Source organism: Danio aesculapii, chromosome 15, assembly GCF_903798145.1.
Source record: "Danio aesculapii chromosome 15, fDanAes4.1, whole genome shotgun sequence".
Taxonomy (NCBI): domain Eukaryota; kingdom Metazoa; phylum Chordata; class Actinopteri; order Cypriniformes; family Danionidae; genus Danio; species Danio aesculapii.
Genome location: NC_079449.1, coordinates 14,034,386 through 14,045,979, shown reverse-complemented (window position 1 = coordinate 14,045,979; position 11,594 = coordinate 14,034,386). Strand labels below are relative to the sequence as shown.

General features: G+C 32.9%; 1 protein-coding gene across 1 annotated transcript; it reads right to left on the bottom strand.

Moving 5' to 3' along the window:
• Window positions 1–728: 728 nt before the first annotated feature.
• sh3bp5la (SH3-binding domain protein 5-like, a) lies at window positions 729–10,740 on the bottom strand. Its single transcript, XM_056474240.1, is given in 7 exon segments — window positions 729–1,838; window positions 1,841–2,306; window positions 3,428–3,601; window positions 5,198–5,356; window positions 5,684–5,812; window positions 7,690–7,752; window positions 10,141–10,740. Coding segments are annotated over 7 exon segments (1,293 nt in total). The 5' UTR covers window positions 10,366–10,740; the 3' UTR covers window positions 729–1,761.
• Between the last annotated feature and the right edge of the window lie 854 nt (window positions 10,741–11,594).

The following is an 11,594-nucleotide window of genomic DNA, read 5'->3' as shown; positions in this document are numbered from 1 at the left end:
CCTGACAGGTGGACAAATCTAAACTTGTTTTTAATAAAACAAAATGTAAATATGCATATAATAAATATTACTGCTAATCATGAATAAACTGAAAAAAGCCCCCTGAGAAGAAGGCCCGGAGGCAGAGGTTTTTATATTTATGTAGAAAGTAATAATGTTTGTAATATTTTATTGCTTTAATAATTTTTCTTTTGTAAAGATATTTGTGTATTACTGTACATCCTGCGTGTTTTAAGTGAGTGTGTAAGCGAGGTGCACAACTAACACGCTCTACGCTGGACTTTAGACCTGCATTCAGCTGGTCTGTTGCACAGCCTATTTTAGTTCTTCAAAATAGCAACGTGCCAACAATGCGCCTTTCACCTCTTTTCTAGACCAGAACATCCGTGGGTCCGTGGCGCAAATGGATTTGCTATTTAAACAACGTGGTGGAAAAACGGGAAAATTAGAGTTGCGCCGATCTGAAAACAGCAACACATCAGGGCAAACACATCTTGCAGATGTGTGATAAGGTCTAAAGTCTAAGCATTACATGCTACAGAGCAGATTTTGTTTCATGGTCAGAATTGGGTTTTCCTATTTCAGTTTCTTCTTTTGTGTTTAATAGAAAAAAAACACCTCAAACCGGATTGGAACAATTTCATGAGTGAGTGAATTATGACAGAATTTATTTTTTTTGGTTAAACTACTGCTTTAAATTCTGTGTTATAAAAGAAATTGCCAAAATATTCTAGATTTGCACACATTTATTGTTCTATCAGACGTCGCGACATCACGACACTGCACATCTTCATTTAAAACACAATAACAACAACATAATGACATCCAATGCTCACGCTGAGTTAGCAAAGGTGTACAAAGCACACAGATCATGAAGAACAGCATCCGATGATGCCTGCCAATTCATTTAATCAAAATAAATTCTGAAATATAGAAAAAGTGATTGTCTGAAACAGCAAAACACGTTTAGTGGCAGGCTTTTTACAAACCCTGCCCTGAGAATTAAAAACAAATCATTCAATCCTTTATTTCCCCAACAGCACACAATCTGTATTTCAATAGCAATAAAACAAATGCAAATGAGACAAACATAAAGTAAGCCTCATGCATGCAGAAATAACTACCTATCAGTGTTTGTCACTTATTTGTGGACCAACAAGTCAGCATGAGATTTATGTTAAAATAAACAGACAATAAGTTAAAAATAAACTGAAAACAATAGTGATATTTTAGATCCTAGCATGAGCTAAAGATTAATGGGATTTTACCTTTAAAGAGTGTGTCAGTAAGCAAACAAAAGTTCACCAGCGGTCAGCACAAAGTATAACGGCCTTGATTTACGATTATGTCAGCTATAGAGATTATAATATCTGACGCGTCCTTAAAATACAGCTTTATACATTTGCATAGAAAAACAAAGGTGCTTATTAGGATGGAAAGGAAATATGTGTTAGTTTTTAATAATTAGGCTAATAAAAGAGAAGGACTGGTAGTACAAATATTGTCAGTCTATTAACACATTTTTTGAAATACCCAACCCTTACATAAGAAATTTGCCCTCTTTGGGGTAAAAATTATTTAGTCAGAGTTCAACATAATCATTATTATCACCATCATATTTTGGTCGGTCTCCTTTTCAAGTACTGATAAAAATCCTCAATAAATAATAATTGAACAAGTCTCTCTGTCAGTCAATAATCAAGCTCTTTATATCAAACTATCAAAACTATAAAACAGCGACGTTATTATTTAAGATCGCATTCATAAACTGACACTTCTGATGTGTTGCTTGAGGAACTCCTCAGAAATGTCGATGTTATTTTTAAGCTTATTCTCCTTCCGTCTTTCTCGGTTTCTTCCCCTGAAAAACTGCTGAGTCGACTGAGATGTTCGACAGAGTCACACTTTTCAAGATCAGATATGATGGTCTGGGAGCTGACGATGGAATTAGAGTCTGAACCGGACCTTGTCACCTCTCCTTTTCCCATGTCCACCCATTTAGAGTCTGGATGAGTTTCCACCCACTCCCTGGCATTAGCCACGCCCTCTTTTCCATGCACCCAATCATTTGGTCTCATATAGCCTCCGCAAGCTCCACCCTCTGTACCTGTGCTGCTGACGGTCTCTGCTCCTACGGGAGGACTCCGCCCACTGCATGTGTTGATTGGTCCGTTCTTTGTTTGGTCCTGCCCCCTCTGCGCATGAATCTCCTCGCTGATTTGCTCCAAGTTGCGCAATGTGCTGGAATAGTTGACCTTGGCTTTGGAAATTAGATCTTCTAACTGTAAAATTCTTGACTTGTGCTCCTGCAAAGACATTTCTTTTTTTACTTGCATTGTAAATTTACAGTATATTGCAATAATTTTAGATAGAAAAAAAATCTAATTGTGCCATTATTTACTGTTTTTGAAGTAAAATTATTTAAATTTCTTCTTTTTTGTTCATTTTAGAATGCTTACTTTGAAATACAGCTGAAGACATAATTATTAGCCCCCCTGAATTATTAGCCCCCTGTTTATTTATTTTTTCCCCAATTTCTGTTTAAAGGAGAGATTTTTTTCAACACATTTCTAAATATAATAGTTTTAATAACTCATTTCTAATATCTGATTAATTTCATCTTTGCCATGATGACAGTACATAATATTTGACTAGATATTTTTCAAGACACTTCCATACAGCTTACAATGACATTTAAAGGCTTAACTATGTTAATTAGGTTAACTAGGCAGGTTAGGGTAATTAGGTAAGTTATTGTATAAATTGTATTGTATAAAAATTGCTATTTTAAGGTAAAAATTATTAACCCCTTTAAGAAATTAAAAACTGCTTTTATTCTAGCTAAAATAAAACCAATAAGACTCTCTCCAGAAGAAAAAAATATTATAAGACATACTGTGAAAATGTCTTTGCTCTGTTAAACATCATTCAGGAAATACTTAAAAAAAGAAAAAAAAAATCAAAAGGGGGGCTAATAATTCAGACTTCAACTGTATACACACACACACACACGCACACACGCACGCACGCACGCACGCACGCACGCACGCACGCACGCACGCACGCACGCACGCACGCACGCACGCACGCACGCACGCACACACACACAATTGAGTTTATCTACGGTGTCTCAGGATGTGGCAGATCCACACATATCTGGCAGCCAGTGCCGCTGTCTGTGCCTCTCCTAGAATAATTTTTATTTGTTCCAATTCAGTCATGTTTAGAAAGTTCTTTCATTCACATTCACTATCTTAAAAATCATTATTTATAAGATTAAGTATAAATTAAGTGGCTTTGAAACAACAGGGAGGAATAAATGATGAAATAATTTCATTTTTTGCTTTAACTGTTCATTAAACTGCAGCAGACATGTTCGTATTTGTCAACACCAACACTACAGAATTGTAACGAAATGCTGACGCACCTCTAGAATGTCATTAAACTGAGCCTTGAGCTCAAAGTAAGACTTGGACTTGACGATTGATCTCTTGAGGGATTTCTGGAGCTCCAGCACTCGTGTTTCAGCCTCCTGACACAGCTGAGTGACGCGCATGTGCTCGCGCTCACTCTTCAAGCGCTCCTCTTCAGCCTCGTTCACCTGGACAACACAATAACCACAACAACAGATTCAAATCACTCATGAGCAATGCTGTAGATGAATGAGTAAAAATATAATCAGTGTAGGTACATAAAACCCAGCAATACTTCTAAAACTGTGGGATGTTATATTTAAATTCAGAATAGTTTTTTCTATTTATTCTTTCTATTTTATTTCAATTTTTTTGTCTATAGTCTACAGTCAAATGCAGATGTCATGTCAAATGTAAAGAGATGAGAAGAGCTGTTTTAAAACATCAAATCTTATTCATGTTTCCAAACGTTTGACAACTACATTTTCAGTTCAAGGTACTGTGATTTGGAACAACCTGCCGATTGAACTAAAAAGGCAAACAGATTTAAACAGATTTCAATGAGAGTTAAAAAAAAAAAGTAGTTCAGACTAAATCAGCTTTGTGAACACGGATTGTCATGCAGGTTTTTTTTTAATTTTCTTTCTTTTTTTTTGTTGATATTTTGAATTTGGAATGTATCATTTTAAATGTATATTACAAATATATTTGTGCTGTTTTAGTGTTTATTTGCATGTATGTTTTTATTTAATGCCATGTCAGCAACCGAGGCTATTTTCATGGCAAGAACATTTCAATAATAAATATACAATTAAAATCAACAAACAAATGAATACATAAATTAAATATGCTTTTGTAGTGCTAATTCATGATAGAAATTCTCACATTTTTCCTGGAAGCACTTTTCCTGGAGTTTCATAAAAAAGTCTTCTGGAATCATTAAAAGCAGGACAGTCCATTGTTTTAATGTTTAAAAGGCCAAATCAGGAATAAGGCTACAAATTAGCTTTGGCTAGAAGCCTTTATGTGGAAAGCATCGGCTGCTATAAACTGTAGCAATGTTATATTGCGAAGTCCCTGTTAAATAAACAGAAATAATAATTAAATATAAATTAATTAATTAAAGGAGCATAGACTAAAAGATCAATTCAATTACAATGTCAGATATTTGCACCATGGCAAATTTTGCTAAATTTTGTCCTAATGCATTGACACAAAACTATAATAAATAAATAAATAAATAAATCATAAACATTTTTAAAAAATACTAATAAAAATGACTAAAACATATTATATACTACTTAAAACACAATTAATAATAAAACATACTAAAATATTTTAACAGATATTATATTATTTTATACTATTAATTTACTATTTACTATTTTATTATACTATTATATTATATTATATTATATTATATTATATTATATTATATTATATTATATTATATTATATTATATTATATTATATTATAACTACAACTAAAATGTCAATCTTTGGATTTAAGAATCAAGATTAATGAGTTAAATTAACATATACATAAAAATATGCGTGTTCAACTACAGTTCTGCACATTGCAGTGGTTACAACAATGTATTTTTATTACACAACTAAAATATAAGCATATGCGCAAACTTAAGCAGAATGTTATGCTTCATGACACTATTATGTAAAAAAGTGAGCGCCACAAAAACAAAACACGCTCAAGGTTAAAACAAAGTCAGAAACACTTCCCTGCTTGATCCATTTTAATAAGAAGAGCTGTAGTGAAAGTGATCTACCTTTGCGGTAGCATGATTCAACATCTCCTGCCAGGTTGGATCCAGTGTTTTTACTACAGTGAGACCCTGTTCAGCCACATGAACCATCTCTCGCGCGGCAGAGTGCATGGAAACTGCTCTCTCAAAGCTGAGGGCCGCTTTCTGGGTCTCCTGCTGGGCCTAAGAGTCAAAACAATCACATACTGAATTAAAGACACAATGGGATTTGATAAAATAAAGTTGTGATTGAATTAAAGGAACAGTTTCACCTAATCATCTCCTGTTGTTTCTTTAACTCAGTCAAATACTGAAATAACAAGATTTGATAAGGTGATGATTGTGACTGGGGCTGTGCAATTAATCGAAACTCGTAATTTGGCCTAAAACAATTCCAAGAACGCAATAATCGACATAAAATGATGTCCCACCCCTTTATGGTCCCACCCCGAGTTGTGAATGTAGTGTTTGAAAAATAAACGTCTTCGAAAAAAGCTTTTGTCCAGCTACCTCTTTTGCTTTTCTTCGTGCTTCATAGTAAGGTCTGGCCTTCTCAATGCATGAACCCAGTTCTGAACTTTTCCCCTTCAGTTTAAGCACAGATTCACTCATTATCCTTCTGTGGCTGGACCGAACTTCCTAAAAACAAAAATAGAGATTTTTTTCCCTATAAACATCACATGCCATTCACAACAAGTTAATCATAGAATAAAATGTGTTCATCAAGCCAGATACATTATGACTGTTATCTTATTGGGCATCTAGAACATAATGATTAATACGAACCATATCTTATCTTCATTATATGGGATGGTGGAAGGGTTATTGCAGTTTGTTAAACTGAAACCATTTTAACAATCTTTTTATTACAGCTATTAACCAAGAAAACTTCATTAAGTTTTTCCTAATGTAGTGACACCAAAACACATTATACACAACAACTTTAAAAATACTATTAAGAAAATAAAAATATGTTTTAAAATTTCTCAGTGAATATAGATAATAAATTTTAGTGTATTGACACAAAACAGTTTTATTAATTTTATATTGATTAACATCTTTAGGAGAAAGATTATACATTTAAATTCAAACGAGGTATTGCAAAGAAAAGAAAAAAAAACTAACCACAAAGTGGTTCTCTTGATAATTCTTTTATTTATTTATTTGATATTTTCGACTTTTTTGATTTATTTAGTATTTTCCCTAATATACTCACTGTGATGTACACTTTTTTTTTACACTATTTTGTTAGATAAGCCCCAGTTTTAGTTTTTGAACTGACTAATCTAATGTATATAAGCAAACATTATATTATAATATAATATAATATAATACATTATATTACATTACATTACATAATATTATATTATATTGTATTATATTATATTATATTATATCATATCATTTCATATTATATTATAATTATTTTTTTATTATGTTATGTTATATTTTATATTACATTGTATTGTATTATATTATATTATATTATTATTAATTTTATATTATATTATGTTATGTTATATTATATATTACATTGTTTTATATTATATTATATTATTATTAATTTTATATTATATTATATTATATTATATTATATTATATTATATTATATTATATTATATTATATTATATTATATTATATTATATTATATTATATTATATTATAGTGGTGGCTCAGTGGTCAGCACCATCGCCTCACAGCAAGAAGGTTACTGGTTCGAGTTCCGGCTGGGTCAGTTGGCATTTTTATGCGGAGATTGCATGTTCTCCCTGTATTTACGTTGGTTTCCTCCACAGTTCAAAGACATGCAGTATATGCAAATTGAATAAGCTAAATTTGTCATAGTGTCTGAGTGTTAATGTGAGAGCGTAGGGGTGTTTTTCCAGTACCGAGTACTGGAAAGGCATCCGCTGCATAAAACATATGCTGGATAAGTTGGCGGTTCACTCTATTGTGGCGACCCCTGATAAAATAAAGGGACTAAGTCAAAGTAAAACGAATGAATGAATTAATATTATATTTAAAACTATTATTACAATGTATGATTAACAAAGCTAAACCCATTTTGAAACCATTTCTTTATTTTACTTATCTGGTGGGGAAACTTTTTGGGGATACTAAAACTGTAATAAAGATATTTTAAATATTATATATATATATATATATATATATATATATATATATATATATATATATATATATATATATATATATATATATATATATTTTTTTTTTTTTTTTTTTTTTTTTTTTTTAAATCCTTTAATATAAATGTCTATAAAATAGAATAAAAATCAAACTATTAACAAAAACTCATATAAAACTGGGTGGTGGTTAACTAAAGATCTAAGGCTGCATGTATAATCTCATGTACATCTCAAAAAGATCTCATTCGCTGAATTAAAAGTGAGTGTAAATGGCAATGAGACACAATAATAAGCATAGATTTTGAAGTAAACGAAAGTCCCAAATGTCCTTAAAGTGAGGAAATTGCAGTGTATGAATTTCCACATACTTGCAGTTCCAGCTCCATCTTGTTAATCTCCTCGCTGGTCTCATTTAGACATTCTAGTTCCTCCTGGACACAGAAACACAGTAAATGATAGGTATCTTATCTTGGCTACTCATTAAAGGTTGCTGGTTTAATCTAAATAAGTGTGACCTAGAAACTGGAGCGATAATGAGACTCTAATTATTAATTTATTAAAAACACACTTTGATTTGATTATATATACACAATAAAGAAAAGAAATAATAAAAATAATTAATCAAAGTGTGTTTTTGATATATAAAATTATTATATTACTAATTTATTTATATATATATATATATATATATATATATATATATATATATATATATATATATATATATATATATATATATATATATATATATATATATATATATAAGGAATTATCATACTAATGCCCAATATGTAGCGTTTCAGAGCATTGACAAAGGCTGGTAAGTGATGACCTAAAATAAGATGGATAAAAGATAGCTTAAATTGTTCAAAGAATGCAAAATATAGCATGTTTTTAATGAAAAATATAAAATAAAGATAGTAAAAGCAAAAATTTTTATTGATTTTGCACAGACAAACAGTTACAATGTACAGCTATGGAAAGATTGTCAGAAAATCCTGCATTTAATTGATTTTATAATATAAAGTTGTGTGTTTTTAGAGAAATTTTTTTTTTCTTTTCTTTCTGTAAACTATTGAAGATATTTCTTTCATTTTCTTTGTTGTTTATGGTATTTTTACAAAATCGTGCCATTTATATTTATTTTTATACAACTGTTCTGTCTGGTTCTCAAATCTGATTGGCTGATAGTCATACGAAATTCCCTTAATAACAGCACTCATACAGCCTCTTCACCCTTGTGTATTACTACGCCCACATAGAGTGACAACAGATGAATAAACTCACAACAGTTTAACAAATATTGCAGCTGTTGGACAACATAATGTATTTTTGAGGCTTTTCAGGTGAGAATGTAGTTGTTTAGATTGCATCTATGCAGTTTATTTATAATGACAGTGCCTATTTCAAATATTTATAATTTCGGAGATTCAGCGCATTTGCGGCCATCAGCCTGTCATACTGAGCAGAGCAAAGATGGTTGATGTTCCGCCACAAGATGGCGAAAGAGACAACATAAGTGCTTTGGGAAGAAAAACTCAGCATTAATTTCAATCCACACCTGATCAAATCATTATAAACCAGGTAAATGACATTCTAAATCCATCTCTCTCTCTTTTGTATGTTGTAGCGCGGTATTTATACCAAAGTAATCTGGTTGATACTCTGGCAAGATAAAGTCATTGTACGCAGAGCCATAGACCTTTAACTATTAAGTATAATTATAGAAACTGTGTTCATCTTAAGTGAAAGCTACGTCATGTATGCTGGCCTCTTGCATCGCGCAGCTCTATCAGTCAGTCAGCATGTCACCTTAAAGGGTTAAACAAATAATGCACAGCACTACTCCAATTACAGAAAAGTTTGCACTGTTATAATTCTCTTACCTTTTAATACGTTTTGTTACAATTGTAACCCGCTTTTAAAAAAACAACGACTAAATGTTTTGAATGAGAAGCTGTTATGTAGCCATGGCGGGATGAATTTTGGTGTGGCGCCCCGCCATGGAAGAATGAATGTAGGGGAAACCATGAAATCATTCAAACACCAGCTCTAAAGTGACATTAGTGAAGCAGCAATGGTTTCTGCTGTTCTGATATCAGCTGCCGATATGAATGAATGAATGGCGGAAGAAAGTAGTCCCTCATACCAAAGAATTTTTCAGACTCCATGTTTAATTTTCTTTTATATATACACATTTATACTGTCGAACTGTTGTATAAACACAATATCACACGAGTAGCAGTGCGTTAATTCTGTATATAGTCACTGGTGGGGGGCACTAAGGCACTCAGCCTGTGGCCTCAAGTCAACCCATGCCTCTCACCAGTGCCGATATACAGCCATATCGCACAGCTACTCGTGTGATATTGCTCATATATACACACACAACACAATACTTCATAAGAGACTAGAAAGCAATATTTTTGGAATATCGCTAATAATTTTCACACCAATTATTCTTTCAAAATCATGATACTTTCTGCAGAAAATGTAAATAATTATAGTTGAAATATTATCGGACAGTTATAGTATAAAACAATATTATTCTCAAACACAAAAGATTTCTCTCAAACACATACTGTATAAATACAGTAAATCCGCTTAATTTTACACACAGCTGTAAGTTATGTGAAACAACTTCTCATGGCACTACTACTTTTAATATACATGAGCTATAAATACAGTACTTGTCGTCTCTTTAAGTCACCAGCTAAGTTAACGTACTTTACCAAGTATAGAGTTCGGTATTAACGTTAGATCAAAATAATAACAAAAAACGAATGAAGAAAATAACAGCGCTGTGTCCGTCGGTTTACCTTGATTCTAGGATCCAGTTCCTCCTCAGTCAGTTTTCCATGTAGTAAGTTTTCATCTGGACATTTGGAGTCTTTACTCTCCAGGTCAGCTTCCTCGGACTCTCCATCAGCCTCTCTGCCCTCACCGGTCCCCTCATCCTCCTCCGGCGCCCGATTTCCTCCTCTCTCCTCCGCCGAACCAGCCCCTGAACCCGCAGGACTTTCACGCAAAGCCGCTGGATCCATTTACAGGCCTCTCCGGAAATTCAGGATAAAATAATTTCAATTGAAAAGTAGAAAATCACCAGATCGAAAGCGAATAAGAGAAGCAACGTTGGCGTTTCTCGTCTGAAAGTATTTTAACTATATTTTCCTTCACTCGTTTCCATGGTGGTTTGTTTACGCTGCCACTGTAAACCAGCACATAAATAAACCGGACGAATTACTTTGAAAGTGGTTTGAAATTAAATATGGAGTTAAAATGGCAAATAAGTCCATTCATTTGACCCAAATTTACCCCATAGTTAACACAGCATTCCTCAACTGTGTGCTCGAAACGAAATGTGACCCACGAGTGAGGTAAATAGCAAACGCGAAATCAAACCTTTCAGGACTTTCTGAGCTACTGTAGTTTACGTCAGAGCCTGGCTCTGGCAACATACGTCATGTAACGTGGGAGCGCTCCGGTGACGTAGGTAATTTGTGGCTAAAAATAACATTACTTTTTGTTTGGTGAATCTCATATGCCCGAAAGCTTAATTTAGTATATATAATAAGTATATATGACTACATTTTACATAAATATATAAATACGTATGTGTGTGGATCATAGATACTGTAGATGATTTAGACACGAACGATGGATGGATGGATGGATGGATGGATGGATGGATGGATGGATGGATGGATAGATAGATAGATAGATAGATAGATAGATAGATAGATAGATAGATAGATAGATAGATAGATAGATAGATAGATGGATAGATGGACAGATGGATAGACAGACAGACTATAGATGGATGGATGGATGGATGGACAGACAGACGGACAGATAGATAGACAGACTATAGATAGATAGATAGATGGATGGATGATGGATGGACAGATAGATATTGTAGATGATGTAGACACAAATAGAAAGATACTGTAGATGGATTATCTACAGTAGTGTTTCATGTCTATATTATTTACAATATTTTTCTATTTATCTATAGTGTCTATATCATCTACAATATCTGTCTATCTATATATAGCCTATATCATCTACAGCAGTGTTTCCCAACCCTGTTCCTGGAGGCACACCAACAGTACATATTTTTATTGTCTCCCTTATCTGACCCATTAACTTCAGGTTTTGGAGTCTCTTCTGATGTTATGATAAGATGATTCAGGTGTGTTTGATTAGGGAGAGGATGAAAATGTGTACTGTTGGTGTGCCTTCAGGAACAGGGTTGGGAAACACTGATCTACAG